Source organism: Phyllobates terribilis, unplaced genomic scaffold (assembly GCF_046119375.1).
Source record: "Phyllobates terribilis strain yellow unplaced genomic scaffold, ASM4611937v1 Scaffold_3__8_contigs__length_932513732, whole genome shotgun sequence".
In the NCBI taxonomy this organism is placed as follows: Eukaryota; Metazoa; Chordata; class Amphibia; order Anura; family Dendrobatidae; genus Phyllobates; species Phyllobates terribilis.
Genome location: NW_027362763.1, coordinates 357,511,703 through 357,534,318, shown reverse-complemented (window position 1 = coordinate 357,534,318; position 22,616 = coordinate 357,511,703). Strand labels below are relative to the sequence as shown.

Here is a 22,616-nt window from a genome sequence, read left to right as displayed (position 1 = left end):
GGTGAGCGCTCCCAGGTGAGCAGGCAAGCTGGTCCATAGACAGACTGACAGGTGTCGGAAGGCAGACCGTCAGACCTCAGGCTAGCAAGCAGGAAAGCGGATGACAGGCAGGAATCAGGCAGCAAACTGGCAGGAAACTGGCAGGCAACTGGCAGGTAACAGGCAGGTAACAGGCAACGGGACCTGAGGGCTGAAGCAGAGTAGTGAACAGTGCAACAACATTGCTCGGGCACCTCCATTTTGGAGGAGGTGCCTTATATATGGAGGGATCCTCCGGCCATTGGCCGGGGACTCCTTAGGGCGACGCGCGCGGCCCCTTTAAGAGAGGGGGAGCGCGCGCGCGCCCTAAGCACAGTGACCGGGGGAGAGCGGGCGCTGCAAGCAGAGCGGGAGGAAGCCGCCGGGCACGGAGCAGAGAGGTGAGGGGGAACAGCGTCCCTGCCTAGCAGAGGGCAGGGACGCCGACGCTACAGAACCAACCAGCTAACTTAGTACATTATAAATCAGCCAAACAGAAATAGATGTTTGAGGCCATCAATATTTGTTGTGGTTAGACTCAACACATAACCACAAATGAATCATTCCACCATATATTTAAATATAAAGAGGCACCATCAACATATAATTTACTTATCTGATCCTCTATTACTGGTAATATAAAATAGGCGGGCTCCCGACGCGTTTCCCTTTAGTCATCAGGGGAGTTCATTTGCCCAGACTTATGCCCCCATCCTCTTGGATGTATTAGAAGGCTGATGTCATATGCCCTAATGGGCAAATTCCTGGTGGACTGTGCAGCCCAAAGTCACAGTGAGCCTCTTGCCTTCACCTTTCCCTTCTATTTCTCTCATCTAGGGCACAAGGTCTTGCTGTGGTGTGTGAGGCTGGCCAGCAGGACGTTCTGTAGGGCCAGAGCTAGAACGGCAGCATCACTCTGCAACCTCCTTTTCTCATGCTGTGTGTTGCCATGACTTATGTTTTGTTAAGTCAGAAAATCTGCTGCTTAGACTCGACTCTTCCCGATTGTCCTGGTGCGGTCACAATTGGGGTAATAGTTTTTGGGGTTGATATCAGCTTTGTAATGTCAGCTGGCATCAAGCCCAGGGGTTAGTGATGGAGAGGCTTCTATCAGATCTATATTTTTTACGGATATATTTTACTGTTTCTGTATCCACTATTATATTTATCTGTGGATTCTGTTTATTAAAAACTGGCTCTTATTATAAAATATAACTACCCCTATTTTTGGTGTGATTTCACACTGGATAAAGATGAATTGCTTTTTCTCCTTGTACTGATATGTATATATGCGTTTGGCCACTAGGTAGAGATCTTACACCATTTTCCTTGAGGAATACCTATACATATGTGATTTATGTTGTACTTTTCTCCACATGGGTTTTTAAAGGGAATCTGTCACCCCCTGGGAGATATCAGACCTCTACTATGGGCATACAGGTTATAGAAAAGAATCTATACACACCAGTATGGCCCATAGTAGAGGTCTGATTGCAGAGAAATGTGTTTTTATCAACTCTGTTTTGCACAGGCCAAGAAATCCCCATCTATCTGATTAGTAATCCCCGAAATCCCCATCTATGTGCTTATTTATCATATTCCCCCCTCCCCTGCACCTCATAGAGCACGCTTTGTTTCCTCCTGGCCCTGTCTGTCTGTGCACTGCGCAGCAGGTTTCTATTGTGCAGGTGCTGGGAAGTCAATGGCTTGGGGTTGCAAATTGCTTAACCCCTTCATGACCAGAGTATTTTCCATTTTTGTGTTTTCCTTTTTGCTCCCCTTCTTCTCAGAGCCATAACTTTTTTATATTTAAGTCAATATGGCCGTGTGAGGGCTTATTTTTTGCGGAACTAGTTGTACTTTTGAACGACATCACTAATTTTACCATATTGTGTACTGGAAAATGGGGGAAAATTCCAAGTGCGGTGAATTGCAAATAAAGTGCAATTCCACAGTTGTTTTTTGGGTATTTTTTTTTTTTTACCACGTTCACTGAATGCTAAAACTGACCTGCCATTATGATTGTTCAGGTCATTTCGAGTTCATATATACCAAACATGTATAGGTTCTTTTTTATTTAAGTTGTGAAAAAAAAATCCAAAGTCTGCTAAAAAAAAAAAAAATGGCACCATTTTCCGAGACCCGTAGCGTCTCCATTTTTCGGGATCTGGGGCCGGATGAGGGCTTATGCTTTGCTCGCAGAGCAGACGTTTTTATTGATACCATTTTGATGTACATACAATGTTTTTATCGCCCATTATTGCATTTTATTGCAATGTTGCAGCGACCAAAAGAACGTAATTGTGGCATTTTTAATTTCTTTCTCATTACGCCGTTTATCGATCGGATTAATTATTTTTTTATATTGATAGATCAGACGATTCTGAACCCGGCAATACCAAATATGTATATGTGTGGTTTTTTTATTGTTTTATTTTGAATGGGGCGAAACGGGGATGATTTAAACTTTTATATTTTTTTATATTTTTAAAAGCTTTTTTTTTTTACTTTTTGCATGCTTCAATAGTCTCCATAAGAGACTAGAAGCAGCACTTGTCTGATTTTCTGTACTACACACATCAGATCTGTGTGTAGCAGATTTTTTCACTTGCTACGAGCGCCGACCGCTTGGCGGCGCTCATAGCAATCTGGCAGTGACAACCACAGGGGTCTCCTGCAGATCCCGGGTTGTCACGCCAATCCATCGATGACCCGCGATCATGTGACGGGGTTCGCCAATGGGCGGGGCCAATAACGCGCTTCCCAGAAGCGCGAGCTAAATGCCGCTGTCAGAGATTGACAGCGGCATTTAGCTGGTTAACAGTCGCGGGTGGATCGCGATTCCACCCGCAGCTGTTGCGGGCACATGTCAGCTGTATAGATCAGCTGACATGTGCCTGGAAAGGTGCGGTCTCAATGCCGGAGCTCGCATCAAACGGGGATCTGACGTAGGGCGTACTATTATGCTCCACGTCAGAAAGTGGTTAAAGGGGTTCTCCAGTATGAATAAGTTTTCCCCTATCCACAGAACCATGCAATAGGTAATATTACGATCACCATGGATTCCACTACTGGGACCCTCACCAATCCAGAGAATAGGGTTCTGCAGTGTCCCATCTAAAAAAGTGTCGGTTTAGCATTCATTGTCTATGGGACTGCCAGAGATAACGGAGAACAGTGCTTGTCAATTTCAGACAGTCCTATAGACAATGAGTGGAGTTGCAGTGTGCATGCTGTACACAGCTCCAATCAGATAGGACACTGCAGAACCCTGTTTTGGAGATTTCTGGAAGTCTCAACTGAACACCTCTTTAATTAACAATACATTGAAGAGTTGTCAAAATACTTACTTGTTTGTACCACTATTTGTGAGCCTTCTCCCTGTATTGTAGAATCACCAACCACAGCTGAAACCACAACTTTGTAAGCTTTTCCAGGAGACAAACTTCCAGGTGTATATGTTGTATATGTTGTATTTCCTGTAACATTTACGTTTCCACTGATCTGGATGAGATAACCGCTAACATTTCCCTCTGGAGACTGCCAGTTTAGAGTGAAAGAAGTGGTAGTGATATTTTCTGCAGCCAGGTTCTTCACTGCTCCAGGACCTACAAAGAGAAAGTGACATTTTTTGTATTAATTATTATACCATTCAAGCAATGTCTGTACATTATATATGTCACAATGGTAATGCATTTATTGCATGTTGTCTTTAGTTTATGCATACAGTGAACCTTTCCACATTTTTTCATATTATACCACAAACTTTAAATGTATTTTATTAAGATTTTACGTGATATACCAAGACAAAGTAGCAAGTATTTGTGAAGTGTAAAGAAATGACCCATGGATTTCTTATTATTTTTAAATGATAAATCTGAAAATTGTGATGTGCATTTGTATTCAGCCCCCAAGAGTCAATACTTTCTACGAACACCTTTCACTGCAAGTCTTGTGGGGTATGTCTCTACCAGCTTTACACATTGTGACAAAGTCACTGGTAAAGTACTGGAGGGAAGAGGTGTAGCACTGAGATTGTTATCTCCAGTAATTAAACATAGGAAAAGGGTTCCAGTGCATGAAGGAATAAGGGGTTAATTGGCCATATTTAGTGCTAGGATGATTAAACACCTGTAGAAATGGAGGAGACCAGAGGATAAAATCCCAGCCTTTCAGAGCATATGTGTGTGGGGAGGGCATGGAGGTGAAAGCTCTGAGTTGTTTTGTCATGTGAAGGAAAGACAAACCTTGGGTGGTTTGTTCCTGAAGCGGGCGGTTACCCGTAGCATCAAGGACTGTGCCATACATTATGTTTTGTTTTTCCTTTTAGGCCAGGAAGGCAGTGTTTGTTTTTGCTAACATTGCTGTGGTTTATGCAGCATTCTTAATAAACCCAGCAGAAGATTTAAAAGAGACATTGCTCCTGTGTCTACCTCTATGTGCAACCAAGTGAGCCGATCTACCACAACATATAGAGGCAGACATTTTTGCCCATTCTTCTTTGCAAATCAGCCGTAGCTCTGTGTGATTGGATGTAGAGTGTTTGTGAACAGCAATTTTAAAATCTTGCCACAGATTCTCAATGGGATTTAGGTCTGGACTATGACTGGACCACTCACACACATGATTATGCTTTGATCTAAACCATTCCATTGTAGTTCTGGCAGTATGTTTAGGGTTGTTGTCCTGCTTGAAGGTGAACCTACGTCCCAGTCTCAAGTCTTTTGCAGCCTCTAACAGGTTTTCCTCCAGGATTTCCCTGTATTTAGCTCCATCCATCTTCCCATCAACTTTGACCAGCTTCCCTGTCACTGCTGAAGAAAAGCATCTCCACAGGCTCCTCCGTCTGTCTTTGGTTTGTGAATAACCTGCCTCCTCTGTTTTGAATCTCAGTAGTGACCTATCATTCAGAGACCAGTGGTTGGCAGAGGGACCGGGGAATCACAGACAGGGAGGAGAAGATCTAGTACACAGTCCGGGACCTGTGCGCCTAAATCTAATTAGCAGAAAACTTCAAATGGTGATTAAAGAAGAACAACAAAGCAGATTTCTTTCCCAAAGATAACAATGTAAGCTGTATAACAACGCCATTACAGCCATGTTGTTTTTACACTACAAAATCTTGTTGTCAGGATTTAATGCAGCAATACCAAATGTTTTTTTTCCTTTATTTTTAGTGGGGGATTTGGGGATCATTTGAATTTTTTTAATGATCTACAGTACAGACCAAAAGTTTGGACACACCTTCTCTTTTAAAGATTTGTCTGTATTTTCATGACTATGAAAAGTGTACATTCACACTGAAGGCATGAAAACTATTAATTAACACATGTGGAATTATATACTTAACAAAAAAGTGTGAAACAACTGAAAATATGTCTTATATTCTAAGTTCTTCAAAGTAGCCACCTTTTGCTTTGATGACTGCTTTGCACGCTCTTGGCATTCTCTTGATGAGCTTCAAGAGGTAGTCACCGGAAATGGTCTTCCAACAATCTTGAAGGAGTTCCCAGAGATGCTTAGCACTTGTTTGCCCTTTTGCCTTCACTCTGCGGTCCAGCTCACCCCAAACCATCTCGATTGGGTTCAGGTCTGGTGACTGTGGAGGCCAGGTCATCTGGCGTAGCACCCCATCACTCTCCTTCTTGGTCAAATAGCCCTTACACAGCCTGGAAGTGTGTTTGGGGTCATTGTCCTGTGGAAAAATAAATGATGGTCCAACTAAACGCAAACCGGATGGAATAGCATGCCGCTGCAAGAAGCTGTGGTAGCCATGCTGGTTCAGTATGCCTTCAATTTTGAATAAATCCCCAACAGTGTCACCAGCAAAGCACCCCACACCATCACACCTCCCCCTCCATGCTTCACGGTGGGAACCAGGCATGTAGAGTCCATCCGTTCACCTTTTCTGCGTCGCACAAAGACACGGTGGTTGGAACCAAAGATCTCAAATTTGGACTCATCAGACCAAAGCACATATTTCCACTGGTCTAACATCCATTCTTCTGCTTGTTGCCTGTCCTTAGCAGTGGTTTCCTAGCAGCTATTTTACCATGAAGGCCTGCTGCACAAAGTCTCCTCTTAACAGTTGTTGAAGAGATGTGTGTGCTGCTAGAACTCTGTGTGGCATTGACCTGGTCTCTAATCTGAGCTGCTGTTAACCTGAGATTTCTGAGGCTGGTGACTCGGATAAACTTATCCTCAGAAGCAAAGGTGACTCTTGGTCTTCCTTTCCTGGGGCGGTCCTCATGTGAGCCAGTTTCTTTGTAGTGCTTGATGGTTTTTGCAACTGCACTTGGGGACACTTTCAAAGTTTTCCCAATTTTTCACACTGACTGACCTTCATTTCTTAAAGTAATGATGGCCACTCGTTTTTCTTTACTTAGAATTTGTATTATGACAAGAAAAAAGCAGCTAACAGTCTATTCAGTAGGACTATCAGCTGTGTATCCACCAGACTTCTGCACAACACAACTGATGGTCCCAACCCCATTTATAAGGCAAGAAATCCCACTTATTAAACCTGACAGGGCACACCTGTGAAGTGAAAACCATTTCCGGTGACTACCTCTTGAAGCTCATCAAGGGAATGCAAAGAGTGTGCAAAGCAGTCATCAAAGCAAAAGGTGGCTACTTTGAAGAACCTAGAATATAAGACATATTTTCAGTTGTTTCACACTTTTTTGTTAAGTATATAATTGAACATGTGCTATTTCATAGTTTTGATGCCTTCAGTGTGAATGTACAATTTTCATAGTCATGAAAATACAGAAAAATCTTTAAATGAGAAGGTGTCCAAACTTTTGGTCTGTACTGTATATATTTTTAAAAACTATTTACTTAACTTTTTTTTAGTCCTCTTAAGAGAGCTTCACTTAAGATCATTTGAACGCTTATACTATAAATACTGTAGTACCATAGTATTGCAAAATTGTCTGGACTAGATAGCGAACACCATATCGTATTTGCAGAGCTCCTGAGGTGTCTAAACAGTGGAAGCTCCCCACAAGTGACCCCATTTTTGAAAATACACCCCTCAAGGAATTTATCTAGAGATGTGGTGAGCATTTTGAACAGGTCCTTCACTGAATTTTAAAACATTGGACCGTGAAAATTTAAAAGTAATTTTTTTTCCCCCCCAAAAAAACGTGTTTTAGCCGCAAATTTTTCATTTTCTCAAAGTTAACAGGAGAAAATGGACCTCATAATTTGTTGTGCAATTTCTCCTGAGTACAGGGATACTCTATATGTGGTCAGAAACTTTTGTTTGCTCACACGGCAGGGCTTGGAAGGAAAGGAGCGATATTTGATTTTTGTAGTGCAAAATTGTCTGTAATAGATTACAGATGCCAGGTCACAATTGAAAAGCCTCTTAACCACTTCGCGCCAGAGCCTGTTTTTGCCTTCGTGACCGGGCCAAATTTTTCAATTCTGACCACTGTCACTTTATGAAGTAATTACTCTGGAACGCTTCAATGGATCCCGTTGATTCTGAGATTGTTTTTTCGTGACATATTGTACTTCATGATAGTGGTAAAATTACTTCGATATCACTTGCGTTTATTTGTGAAAAAATCGGAAATTTGGCGAAAATTTAGAAAATTTTGCAATTTTCAAACTTTGAATTTTCATGCCCTTAAATCAGAGAGATATTTCACACAAAATAGTTAATAAATAACATTTTCCACATGTCTACTTTACATCAGCACAATTTTGGAACCAAATTTTTTTTTGTTAGGGAGCTATAAGGGTTAAAATTTGACCAGCGATTTCTCATTTTTACAACAAAATTTACAAAAAAACATTTTTTTAGGGACCACATCATATTTGAAGTCACTTTGAGGGGTCTTTATGACAGAAAATACCCAAAAGTGACACCATTCTAACAACTGCACCCCTCAAGGTGCTCAAAACCACATTCAAGAACTTTATTAACCCTTCAGGTGCTTCACAGGAATTTTTGGAATGTGGAAGAAAAAAATGAACATTTAACTTTTTTCACAAAAATGTTACTTTAGACCCAATTTTTTTTATTTTCGCAGGGGTAACAGGAAAAAATGGACCCCAAAATTTTTTGTTCAATTTCTCTTGAGCGCGCTGATACCCCATATGTGAGGGAAAACCACTGTTTGGGCGCACTGCAGGGTTCGGAAGGGAAGGAGCGCCATTAGACTTTTTGAATGTAAAATTTGTTTGAATAATTAGCAGACGCCATGTTGCGTTTGGAGAGCCCCTGATGTGCCTAAACAGTGGAAACCCCCCACATGTGACACCATTTTGGAAACTAGACCCCTTAGGGAACTTATATAGATGTGTGGTGAGCACCTTGAACCCCCAGGTGCTTCACAGAAGTTAACAATATTGAGCTGTAAAAATAAAATTTTCACATTTTTCCCACAAAAAATGTTTTCATCCCCTAATTTTGCATTATAATAAGGGTAACAGAAGAAATTGCACCATTAAATTTGCTGTGCAATTTCTCCTGAGTATGCCGATACCCCATATGTGGGGGAAAACCACTATTTGGGTACACTGCAGGGTTCGGAAGGGAAGGAGCGCCATTTGACTTTTTGAATGTAAAATTTGTTTGAATAATTAGCGGACGCCATGTCGCATTTGGGGAGCCCCTGATGTGCCTAAACAGTGGAAACCCCCCACATGTGACACCATTTTGGAAACTAGACCCCTTAGGGCAGGGTTCCCCAACTCCAGTCCTCAAGGCCCACCAACAGGTCATGTTTTCAGGATTTCCTTAGTATTACACAGGTGATAATTGCATCACCTGCACAGGCAATAATTCCATCACCTGTGCAATACTAAGGAAATCCTGAAAACATGACCTGTTGGTGGGCCTTGAGGACTGGAGTTGGGGAACCCTGCCTTAGGGAACTTATCTAGATGTGTGGTGAGCACATTGGGAGACATAATAAACAAATCAGTAGCAGGTGAAGAATTGGTTTTATTTATTTTTTACGCCGTTCCTCGTGCGGTATAAGTGATTAGACGACCTTATTCTTCGGGTCGGTGCGATTACAGAGATACCAGATTTATATTGGGTTTTTATGACTGACAGCTGTCACACACTAAAAGACGCTTTTTTTTTGTAAAATCTAGTTTTTGAATCGCCATATTTTGAGAGCTATAATTTTTCCATATTTCGGCCGACAGAGTCATGTGATGGCTTGTTTTTTGCGGGACGAGTTGACATTTTTATTGGTACCATTTTTGGGTACGTGACATTTTTTGATCGCTTTCTATTCCGTTTTTTGGGAGGTAAAATTAACAAAAACTAACAATTCAGGAATTGTTTTTTGAGGTTTTTTTTATGCCGTTCTGCGTGTGGTAAAAGTGATAAGGCAGCATTATTCTTCGGGTCAGTATGTTTACAGCGATACTACACTTACTGTATATTTTTTTATGTTTTGGCGCTTTTACACAATAAAACAATTTTATAGAAAAAATATTTTTTTTGCATTGCTTTATTCTGAGATGTATAAGTTTTTTATTTTTCGGCTGATGGAGCTGTATCATGGCTTGTTTTTTGCGGAACAAGATGACGTTTTCAGCGGTACCATTTTTATTTCCATTTTGCTTTTTGATCGCATTTTTTTCCACTTTTTGTTTGGCGATATGAGGAAAAAGCATAGTTTTTTGCTCCGTTTTTTATTTATTTTTATTACGGTGTGCACAGAAGGAGTTAATTAGTGTGACAGTTTTATAGCTCGGGTTGTTTTGGACGCGGCGATACCAAATATGTGTACTTTTATTTTTGCATAAATATACGGATTTATCGGTTTAATATTTTATTTATTTTGTAATTTTTTTTTAACAGTTTCAAAACACTTTTTTTTACTTTTTTTTTTACATTTTTACTTAGTTCCTGTATGGGACATTCATTTTTATTTTTCTGATCACTGATCTCATGTAATGTAATAGACATATATTACATTACATGAGATCTTTGCTGTTTCACAGTCAGAGTCTCCTGCCAGGCTTCAGCTGCAGGCTGAGCCAGGCAGGACACCATATATGGCAGATCTGGAGGCGGTAATGTGACCTCCAGCTGCCATAGCAACGTCTGGTCCTGGAAGGCATAAGGGGGCCGTCGGAGAGGTAAGTGGACGACCCCCTCTCCTCCTGCTGTCTTCTATATGCCGCGATCACTATAGATCGCGGCATATAGAAGACAGCAAAGGGTTAACATCACTGGGACCTGATCCAATCAGGTCCCGATGATGTTCCCTGTCAGAGCTATCGCTCTGCACCGCAAACGCAGCGCTTGCAGGACCCTGGGGGTCACAGGCAGTGCGGACGTTTATCTACAGTGGGCGGTCGGGAAGCGGTTAAGGTTCCAAAACAGAAGAAACCCTCACAAGCAACCCAGTATTGCTATCGATCACAGCATCTGGAGGGTTAATCCGCCAGTAGCCCTGGCTGTTACCACAGGAGCTGCGCAGAGCTCCTGGTGGTGATCATGCAGGGAAGTGCTAATGTGTCACCCTGGCCTGGATGCCACAAGTGTAATTAAAGCTGTGTCTGAGAGCAAGGGGGAGGTTCTCTAGTCAGGGGAACATTAGCATGCAGTACCTCCTGTCTCAGGCCAGTAGGGGGAGCAGGCTGCCCCTATAAAAGCTGGTGCTGGGGGCAGGGTTAGGGAGAACTTGAAGGCCTGTCTCAGGACTGAGACTTGTCCCAGAGCAGAGCAGGGACAGACAGTTGTATTGCACCTAAGAGGAAGTGTGGCAGGAGGAGAGCCACAAGCCAGAGACAAGAGGCGAAGAGAGCCTGTCTTGGCAGATAAAAGACTTACTTTACCAGACTTTGGTGTCTGAGGCTGGGAGGATTCTACATCCTCCAGCAGAGAACCAGTCCACAAGGGACTGTATATTCCTTGGCCTAAAAAGCCTGGAGGCCCTGCCACAACAGAAGGGACCAGCAAAGCCGTACAAGGCTGGGAGCAGAAAGGAACCCACGTCGCAGGTCATACAGGCGAGAATACACGGAAAGCTCGGAAACGTGGGCTGTTACCCTATAAGGAGGAGATAGCCAGAAGGAGCGCAGAAAGCACGGTAGGCCTACACCCTCACCCTGACCAGGGCCAATTTCCCCGTTGCTCTCAGACATCCAGGTCCCCTCCTAGCCGGGACTGTTTGTGGGTCAATTTACCTGTTCTAGTAAAGACCCTGGACTGCAACCTGTTGTCTGTGTGCTCCTTGCTCCTCCAGCACTATCAGCACTGGGACTCCCACTACCATCACTCCCAACATCCATTATACTGCCCTGGGGCCGCACTCTTCCCGTGGGGAGTCACACTATCCTAGCTGCACACCTCATCAGCCCCAGCGGTCTGCATGCAGCGGCGGTTCCTAATAGCCGCAATCCATGGGTGGCGTAGTCGGACATAAACATCAGCACATAACGGACTACCACTGGCCTGACCACCCTGAGCCACGGAACCGGGTTGCCACTACTACTCCCATCGTTCCCCCACTGCCCGGATCCGAGTGCCCCACGGCCCAGGGGGCGGGTCAGCTTTGGCGTAGTCGGCAGGATTTCATGCCCGCAACCACCGGGTACTGCGTGCCTTCAAAAGACTGTCATACCTGCCGTGGTGAAGGTTCCCGCCATCCGGAGCCGTTTCCCGCCATCTTCAGTCGGTTCCCGCCATCTTCAGCTGTTTTCCCGCCATCCGAAGTCGTTTTCCCGGCGTTGGACGCCATCTTCAGGACGCCGCGCGGGAAGAAGAGGGGCGTGGACGCCGAAAGCGCGCGAGACCCGAAGCTCCGCCCCATGCACCGACGCTGCGCAAGGTCCTGGAAGGGAGAGAGAGCGACGCTGACGTCATCAGGACGCGACGCAAGGTCCTCGTCCAGAGCAGCAGCAGCGGAGCCGCGGCCTACAGAAGAGGATCGTCGGAAGGTAGGCCACGCTTAACTAGGGGGGAGGAAGATGTCGGACACAGAGGCGCCCACTACCACCAACGCAGCTGCAACAGCGGTGATGCCCTTTTCCCTGCCCTACATCCCTGGAGCGGCCTGGCTGCCCAAGTACTCAGGGGAGCCCCATGCCCTAACTGACTTTAAGGAAAGGCTGTACAGTTTGTTCCAGGTTTACCCCCTGACAGAGGAACAGAAGGTCAGCATACTAACAGGGCAGTTAACTGGCACAGCCCAAAGGGAGGTAAAATCATGGCCCACTGAGGAGAAAAGGACTGTGAAGGGTATTCTGGCCCGGCTGCGGGGTACCTTTGACACACGTACCTCCGCTGAGATTAAAATGAGGTTCTATGGATGTAAGCAGCGGGCACAGGACAGCATCAGAGACTATGCCCTAAATCTGCAGGAAGCCTTGAGGGCTATTCAACAAACTGACCCTGGCAGTGTGCAGGAAACGGATAAGCTGCTAACAGAACAATTCATAGATGGTCTGCTGTCTAGCGCCCACAGGGCCCAACTGCGCCTCATGTTCTTTCAGAACCCCGACCTGACCTTTGCCCAATTTAAGGACGGGGCCATAAGGGTGCTCCGTGAATCTGCAACCAGTGGCGCTATAAACCCCCGGCGCCCTGCTCTCACCTACCACCAGGAGGCGGCGCCCTCCTCTATGGACCCCGTGGGGGCTGATGCACAGGCCCTGAACCAAGCCCCGTCGAAAGACCTGCACCACCAAGTCCAGGAGCTGACCAGGAGCGTTGCGGCGTTGACCAGGACCGTCCAGGCGTTGCAAGTGGACCCGGCAAGACCCATCGAGCTGGCTTCAAGTCCGGAGGATGTCCCGTGGCGTCGACAGAGGAGGATCCCGTCATTCCGAGGGAGGCCCACAGACCGCTACGCAGAGGATGGACAGCCCATTTGCCGTCGATGCAACCAGCCCGGACACATTTCCAGGTGCTGTAATTTAAACGGGTCCAACCTGGGGCAGAGGGCCAACCCCCAGGCATAAGATCACCAGGCCCTTACAATTGGCGTAATAAGTACGTTGGGGGGCGCCCGGTTTTACCCGTGGTGCTGGACGGTATCCCCATGAGCGCCTTGCTGGATACTGGGTCACAAGTAACCACTATCCCTTATGTACTTTTTAAGCAGTATTGGACTGATGCTGATATCACACGGTATCCAGACAGTAACTTGAGCATCATCGCCAGTAATGGCTTACCCGTGCCGCAGATGGGGTTCAAGGAGATGACCATTAAAATTGGTAAAGTTGAACTGCCGTCACAGGGAGTGATTATTGTGGACATTGACCGTCGTGAAAGTCACCCTAAAATAACTGTGGGAACTTGAAATTGAAAATTGTCTTTCAGAGGTAATTGTAATCTTACAACAGGTGGCGGTGAATGCTAGTTCCAGCCAACAGAGAGTCCTCAACAAAGAGATAAAAGCCCTGATGAGACGGCAGCAGGTAGAACTGTCTGGTGGTGAGATCGGTAGCGTAAGACTGAGTGACCCATTCCCCATTTCCATGCCTCCCAAAAGTGAAATGATGATCTGGTGTCGGACTGCAATCGGGTTGAGAGGTAGAGACTACCAAGCCATGGTAGAACCCGTGTACTCAGACAGCAGGCCCACCATTTTGACAGCCCGGGGTGTGGTTGATGTCCGTCATGGGAGGGTGCCCGTCCGCATCCTCAACATTGGGGAGAGGGATGTACACTTACCCAGGTACGCTACACTCGCCAAACTGTTTGTTGTCGAACACCAAGCTATCAGGGCCGTGGAACCCTTGCCTCCATCTCCACAGGCGGAGGGTAATGGCTCCCAGAAACAAAAAGAGGACTGGTGCCAGAAACTCCACGTGGGTGCTGACTCCACTCCCCTGCACCAAAAACAAGGAGTCTACTGGGTGGTACAGGAGTACGAGAGAGTCTTTAGTAAGCACCTGCTAGACTTCGGCAGAGTAAAAGGGATAGAACACCACATCCCCACAGGGAGCCAACCACCAATAAAAGAGAGACACAGACCTGTACCCCCTGCACATTATCAGAATGCAAAGGGCATGCTAAGAGAAATGAAGGAAGCTGGGGTCATTAGAGATAGCTGTAGCCCCTGGGCAGCCCCCTTGGTTCTGGTGAAAAAGAAAGACGGCACCATGAGAATGTGCGTGGACTATAGACAAATCAACCGTATCACCCACAAAGACGCATATCCGCTGCCTAGAATAGAGGAGTCTTTAGCCGCACTAAAATCTGCTAACTTCTTTTCTACTTTGGACCTTTACTAGCGGGTACTGGCAGGTTCCTGTGGCAGAGGCTGACAAGGAGAAGACCGCCTTCACCACCCCGATGGGACTGAGCGAATTCAACTGTATGCCTTTTGGGCTCTGCAACGTACCAGGGACCTTCCAGCGGCTGATGGAATGCTGTCTAGGGCACCGAAACTTCGAGACGGTCCTCCTTTACCTGGACGACGTGATCGTCTATTCGAAGACCTACGAGGACCATCTAAAGCACCTGGCCGAGGTGTTCGAAGCCCTGGCAGGTTATGGCCTGAAGGTGAAACCATCGAAGTGTCACCTGCTGAAACCGAAGGTCCAGTACCTAGGGCACTTGGTAAGCGCGGAAGGAGTGGCCCCCGACCCTGACAAGGTCACGGCAATCAAGAGCTGGCCAAGCCCCTCGAACATCAAAGAGGTGAGACAGTTTCTCGGGTTGGTAGGCTACTACCGAAGGTTCATCCCCGGGTTCACTAAGATGGCAGCTCCTATGCAGGACCTCCTGATCGGACAGTCTAAGTCCAGAAGTCAAAAGCCACCCTTCAAGTGGGATAAACCGGAACAGGAGTCCTTCCGCCAGTTGAAGATGGCCCTCACGGGGGATGAGATCCTAGCCTACCCTGATTATGGTCAGCCTTTTATTCTCCACACGGACGCCAGTAATGTGGGACTGGGAGCCGTACTGTCCCAAAACCAACAGAGCAGAGAAAGGGTGATCGCGTACGCCAGCCGGAAGCTGAGGCCCACCGAGAGGAACCCGGAGAATTACAGCTCCTTCAAGCTAGAATTCTTGGCGGTGGTGTGGGCCGTGACGGAACACTTCAAGCATTACCTGGCCTCCGCAAAGTTCGCCGTGTACACGGACAACAGCCCGTTGACACACCTGGACAATGCAAGACTAGGTGCCCTGGAACAGCGGTGGATGGCCCGTCTCTCCAACTATGACTTCGTGATCAAGTACCGGGCAGGCAAAACCAATGCCAACGCGGACGCCCTTTCAAGAATGCCTCACTTACCTGAAGGTGACGAAGACCCAGAAGAGCTGGAGGAGGTAGAACTCCCCGCGTTTCACCGGTATGGAGCCGCTCAATACTCCCACCGCGTGAAAGAGGAGGATCTAACAACCGTGATGATCAATCCCCTACCTCACCACAGCTGGGCCGAGACCCAAGATAGTGACCCTGCCATCCGTCTGGTGAAAGAACTGTTGACCCAGGAAGACGCCCGCATGGATCCGGATGCTCCAGAGGAAGCCAAGCAGCTGTGGAAGGAGAAGAGCAAGCTGTTCCTCTACGAAGGCAAGCTGTGCAGAAGGATTGTCAACCACCGGACGCACGAGCTGACCTGGCAAGTCGTGTTTCCAAATCGGGATGCAGCTATGGTCCTGGGAGCTTACCATGACAGAGCGGGGCACTTCGGTTGGAAGAAACTGGAGTTCCTGCTAAGAGGAAGATTCTTTTGGGTCGGCATGAGAGGAGCTGTAGAAAAATGGTGCAGAGACTGTGGCCCTTGTCACCTAAGGAGGAAGGACCGTGCCAGCCAGAAGGCACCCTTGAGGCCCATTGTCACCACGCAGCCTCTTGAGCTGGTAGCTCTAGACCACGTCAAGTTGGCTCCAAGCCGGTCTGGATACATCTATGCCCTGACAATCGTGGACCACTATTCCCGTTTTCTAGTGGTGGTCCCGGTAAAGGACTTGACAGCCCAAACAGCGGCCAGAGCCTTCCAGCAATATTTCTGCCGTCCACACGGGTATCCGGAACAGGTCCTGACAGACCAGGGTCCAGTGTTCGAGGCTGAAATCTTCCAAGAGTTCTGCAACCTCTATGGCAGTACAACGCCTTACCACCCCCAAACCAACGGAATGTGTGAGAAGATGAACAATATAGTCATTGATCTCCTGAAGACGTTGCCCCTGGAGGAACGCAGCCTGTGGCCAGAAAAACTGCCGGACCTGATAGACCTATACAACAATATCCCGGTGAATGCTACAAACTGCACCCCGGCTTACCTGATGCGAGCTAGACCAGGTAAGCTGCCCGTAGACCTGGAGATGGGAGTCCTAATACCTGAGGACACCTCCCCGGATGCGGACTGGGATACGGAAAGGCAACTGTAGTACAAGAAGGTACAGGAGAGTGTGGAGAAGAGCCTGGCCCAAGTGAGAGAGAGGCAAGAAAAACTCTTCAATCAACACGCCCCTGCTGGTCCCCTAGAACCTGGTGAGCAAGTCCTAAAGCGAAAAAGAAGGCTACATAAGTTGGACGACCAGTGGGAAAGGGAACCCTACACCGTACTGCAGTCTGATCACGACAACCCGAAGGTGTGCGTGATCACCAAGGATGGAGGAGAAACCACTAGTACCGTCTCCAGAGACCACCTCAAAAGGTGCCCCGAGCAACTCCGTAGTGCAGAAGAGGATCAGAGTGACCTTGAACCCGCAGAGGACAAGGAATAAATGATCAGCACCGTTCTCAGAGAGTTCCCTCAGTCCTGGACTCGCATAAATGATGCCATAGTGGTACCCGTTCTGCATTTCCTGCAACCGGCACAGCAACAACCAACACTAGAGCCGGAAGGTGAAGAGGAGCAAGCGGTTCCAGAGGCAGAAGAGCCTGTACCAGCAGCCCAGGAGAGTCAACCCTCTGCTGACAGTGAGCCAGCCATGCCTGCGGTAAACCAAAGGACCCGCAGACAGCTGCCTGCCCTACCTGTACACCCAGCTGGTAGCTGTACCCCTAACGCTAGTGGGGAAAGCCAGGTCGGTCCACCACCAGACAGTGGGTTAAGGAGGTCAACCAGGAGCACAAAGGGGCAGATACCCGCTCGCTGGAAAATATAGAGTGTACTAAAATTGTAAATAACCCTGTTACCAAATGTTGAAATGTTTGCAAAGTTACATGCATGTTTGGTAATTCTGTGTTTCAGTTTCTTGCAGCTACCGTAAGGACTCAAAGGTTATGGACTTTTTATAACCGGGACCTTGTATGGACTGCATTCGGGGCCTAACCCAGGAACGAACTAAGACTGTAAAGGACTTGGGGTAGGACAGACCCCAACCTGGTTAAGGCTCCCCGTTGTATTGGTGATATGGACACCCGTTCACAGGCCACACTGTGATCTTAAGAACTCAATTTGTGCGTCGTCTGTCTATTAATGTTTTATGGTTATGCATATTGTCTTTGTTTATTGTTTAGTCCCGGAGTACTAAATTTCACTAGGGGGGAATGTGTCACCCTGGCCTGGATGCCACAAGTGTACTTAAAGCTGTGTCTGAGAGCAAGGGGGAGGTTCTCTAGTCAGGGGAACATTAGCATGCAGTACCTCCTGTCTCAGGCCAGTAGGGGGAGCAGGCTGCCCCTATAAAAGTTGGTGCTGGGGGCAGGGTTAGGGAGAACTTGAAGGCCTGTCTCAGGACTGAGACTTGTCCCAGAGCAGAGCAGGGACAGACAGTTGTATTGCACCTAAGAGGAAGTGTGGCAGGAGGAGAGCCACAAGCCAGAGACAAGAGGCGAAGAGAGACTGTCTTGGCAGATAAAAGACTTACTTTACCAGACTTTGGTGTCTGAGGCTGGGAGGATTCTACATCCTCCAGCAGAGAACCAGTCCGCAAGGGACTGTATATTCCTTGGCCTAAGAAGCCTGGAGGCCCTGCCACAACAGAATGGACCAGCAAAGCCGTACAAGGCTGGGAGCAGAAAGGAACCCACGTCGCAGGTCATACAGGCGAGAATACACGGAAAGCTCGGAAACGTGGGCTGTTACCCTATAAGGAGGAGATAGCCAGAAGGAGCGCAGAAAGCACGGTAGGCCTACACCCTCACCCTGACCAGGGCCAATTTCCCCGTTGCTCTCAGACATCCAGGTCCCCTCCTAGCCGGGACTGTTTGTGGGTCAATTTACCTGTTCTAGTAAAGACCCTGGACTGCAACCTGTTGTCTGTGTGCTCCTTGCTCCTCCAGCACTATCAGCACTGGGACTCCCACTACCATCACTCCCAACATCCATTATACTGCCCTGGGGCCGCACTCTTCCCGTGGGGAGTCACACTACCCTAGCTGCACACCTCATCAGCCCCAGCGGTCTGCATGCAGCGGCGGTTCCTAATAGCCGCAATCCACGGGTGGCGTAGTCGGACATAAACATCAGCACATAACGGACTACCACTGGCCTGACCACCCTGAGCCACGGAACCGGGTTGCCACTACTACTCCCATCGTTCCCCCACTGCCCGGATCCGAGTGCCCCACGGCCCAGGGGGCGAGTCACTAATATTTCAGCACTTCCTGTTGATCACATGCTGTAATTCGTAAGTCGGATTGACTGATCGCTCACAGCGATCAGAGCGTGGGGACCTCTGAAATGGGTCCCCACATCTCTAGCTGTGCCGGTCATCTGTCAGTGACCGCTGTTGACACAGTGTTTCCACACAGTGACAATTTTAATCCATGATCGACATTGCACATCATAATGCAGGAACTGACACCTGCTCATGGTGTGCTATGTCTGTCATCGCTCGTTAAGGAGTTAAAAGTGATCAAAAGTCACAAGCATCCGAAAAATGGTATCACTGAAAACTATACCTTGTAACGGAAAAAATAAGCTCTTTTACAGCTCCATTTCCATTGACAGAAAATTGAAAAATAAAATCATTTGTTTTTGTTTCACAGAAGCAATAAAACTATAAATTGTGAATCCGGTGATTCTGATGGTTTTGTCTGCTTTCCTGCAGTAATGAAGTGCCATACTTCTCCATGATTGTTGCAGCAATACCCTGTCCTCAGTAATAATGTCAGCATGTGCGGCACGTGAGCTCAGTGACTGTACCTGACATCATCGCTGCTGGAAAAGTAAAGCTGGTGGGGAGTTTATCATGTTGGTTATAAAAAAAAAAATTTTAAATAATTACTTTCATTTTCAACCTCTGGTCAACATTTTTAAAGAGTGCCTAAACATTTTTTTCTAATATTTGACAGGACATCAAATGCCCTGCAGATTTTCTGTGATCAGTGGGGGTTTCAGGACTTGAAGCCCCACCGTTTGCGCAAAACACGGGATATGCTCAGGAAGCAAAAGCACTCTGCTCCTGCGGCCAGACAGAATAGTGCACAGGCGCACAGACTTTTTTTTTTAATCGAGTCCATACAAGGTTTATGATCTGTACTCTGAGTTATCACAGTGTAATGGATTATTCCTTCAGTCCTATGTAACCCAGATAATATACAATCTGTATTCAGCGTGCCATCACTGTTATCTATGATGTTACATAGGACTGCAGATAATAGCTACTACCTTAACTGTACTCAGAGAGTTTGTTCTGTGTTATCTCTGGTTACATAGAACTGCAGAAAACATATACTATTATATACTAAAATCCATGTGACTGCTCACGCCGAGTAGCGAGGGAGAATGACTTCTGCAGCGATAGGACCCCGGACCTTCGCTGCGCTCAGTGAATCACAGGACACCGCTCGCTGAGCGCAGCTCCAGGGCCTCTTGCTGCAGGAGTCATTCTCCCCAGCTCCTCTGTTGAGAGGTTGCACCCCATGAAGACAGACATCCCAGTTTGCAATGCCAACATTGATGGGCCTGGCTGCACCCTGGAATAAAAAAGTGCAAAAGATACGTATATATATAACATATGAGGTATTAGTCGATATTTTGGCCAAACTACGCAAGCTCACAACCCGCGTCAAGGGTCCTCACAATTGCGAGTCCTAACATTAACCTAGAAGCAAAGCCACAATAAGAAGAATAGTAGTATCATGGAGTGCATCATGGCGTGCACTTAGATAGTAGTGGGCAGCCCGCTAAGTCGAATAGTATGGGCATCACTAATAGGCTGTAAGCCAGATGCTGTGTACTACCCATATGTGAACAGCGCCCTATACAAGCCATCTTTGTGTGCAATTTTAATGCTAAGCAATCACCCCCTCCATGAACTGGGTTAGTTGTAAGTAATTGTCTCATCAGTATTTTGCACCTGTGTTGCCACCATCTTTGTCATATGGGTTTGCTGCATCCTGAGCGCATTAGTTCTTAGATCTGGGCAGGTAAACACTGTTGCCCTTTTTTTGGTGTGTGATTACCTCCTTAGACAAAACAAGTGTGTAATTTGCACAACTAAAAGTATTTTGAAATTTAAAAACTGAACTGTGACAATAGTTGCACACCACAGTGAAATGAGATTCCTTTGTCCCTGCTGGCTCTTTATGCTATCCTCTGTCTTGGCCGGCTCTCTTCCAGAGCTGTATAAACAAAGAATTATAGTTTTACAGCTGAGAGCAGCTTTAGAGGCAGGAATATAAAGAATTACTGCACATGCTCAACCACATAAAGACAGTTACATACAAAGAGCCAAGAGCCAGGCAATATTACTAACTTATGAGCACCATCCTTATTCTAAACATTCAATATTTTAATAGGAGCAAACTGAAAAAAATTACAAAAATAATATTTCTCTTGTCATTTTTTCAGGTTGCTACCAATAAAAATATTGAATGGACTTTTTATGCTTTATAACCATTCAAAATATGTAAACCAAGAAAATTTTCTTAGACATTTTACTGTCCTATAGCCACCCACTGGTTATCTTAAAATAAGAATTACCACACATTCACATCAATCAAACTAGTTTATATGCAGTATATGTGCACACAAGGTACATATCACATTGAAAGAATGAATGAATGAATGAAGCATTAACCCCTTCACCCCGAGCCTGTTTTCACCTTCCTTACTAGGCCAAATTTTACAATTCTGACCAGTGTCACATTATGTGGTAATAACTCTGCAATGGTTCAATGAATCCCTATGATTCTGAGAATATTTTTTCATGACACATTGTACTTTGTTAGTGGTACACTTAGGTTGAAATTTTTTGCATTTATTTGTGAAAATATCAGAATTTGGGAAAAAAAATTGAAAATTTTGTAATTTTTACATCCTTAAACCAGTTAGTCATGCTGTACAAAAAAATTATAAACAACAATTCCCATATATCTACATTACATCTGCATCATTTTTTAAACATTTTTTTTTTGTTAGGAAGTTAGAACAGTTCAAAGTTTATCAGCAATTTCTTATTTTTCCAACAAAACTTACAAAACCGTTTTTATTTAGGCAACACATCATGTTTGAAGTGACATTAAAGGGCCTATATGACAGAAAATACCCAAAAATGATAACATTTAAAAACTGCACCCCTCAAAGTGCTCAAAACCACATTCAATAAGTGTATTAATAGTGATGGGCAAGCACTAAAATGCTCGGGTGCTCTATGTTCGGGTCGAGCAAATTGGAATGCTCGGGTGCTCGACCCAAGCAACGAGCCCAATGTAAGTCTACGGGAAACTTGAGCATTTTTCAGGTGGCTCCCTCCGGCGGTCTGCAGGGGGCCTAAAAATTGCCCAAATCGATGGGAACAGTGCTCAAATGACATGGGAACAGCATGGGGAGGACCCCTGGATGCATTTCTGACTCCCAGGTCACTGCTGTCAACAACATACAAAAACAAAACCAAAATGGATTTTCCTGGGAAATATGTTAAGGAACATCCTTTGCAGGGTAATGACCTGTATATAAGGCAAAATAAATATACAAAAACAAAAATGCTCCTCCACACCTTGGGCTATGTTCACACGTAGCTTTTTTGATACGTTTTTTGCACTGCTTTCAACCAAGACAAATGCATTCACTGGGAAATGTCATTTTAACATTTTACAACCTTATCTGACCAAATGGTGTGTGACACATCATCTGACACATCCTGTTTCATTTATGATGGAGGGACTCTGAAAGTCACAAAGCCTATTTTTATAGGGCCATCAGGCGGCCCTTAGTATTCTTAAAGGGCCAGCAGTCGGCCTTCGCTATTGTTAGAGAGCCATCAGCCGGCTATGCTTTGTTGTTCACATTATCAACGAGTGGGTCTCCTATACTGTTACTGCGTATGCAGTGAATGCAAGGGCTGCCAAAAATTTGTAGGCACTCCAATGCCCCTTGCAAGAGACGTAGAGGTCATTCACATTATTAACGAGTGGGTCTCCTATACTGTTACTGCGTATGCAGTGAATGCCAGGGCTGCCAAAAATTTGTAGGCACTCCAATGCCCCTTGCAAGAGACGTAGAGGTCATTCACATTATTAACGAGTGGGTCTCCTATACTGTTACTGCGCATGCAGTGAATGCAAGGGCTGCCAAAAATTTGTAGGCACTCCAATGCCCCTTGCAAGAGACGTAGAGGTCATTCACATTATTAACGAGTGGGTCTCCTATACTGTTACTGCGTATGCAGTGAATGCAAGGGCTGCCAAAAATTTGTAGGCATTCTAATGCCCCTTGCAAGAGATGTAGAGGTCAGAGAGCCTCCTAAAAACAATGTTCCC

The 22,616-nt window shown here is 46.0% G+C and overlaps 1 protein-coding gene across 2 annotated transcripts in view; it reads right to left on the bottom strand.

Moving 5' to 3' along the window:
* The window catches only part of LOC141259389 (cytochrome P450 2J2-like), a 263,707-nt gene that overhangs the window by 6,960 nt on the left and 234,131 nt on the right, over window positions 1–22,616 (bottom strand). For both annotated transcript variants that reach the window (XM_073675295.1, XM_073675296.1), the window contains one exon: window positions 3,369–3,626. In XM_073675295.1, coding sequence (XP_073531396.1) covers window positions 3,369–3,626 — 258 coding nt within the window. The remainder of the gene's footprint in view (window positions 1–3,368; window positions 3,627–22,616) is intronic.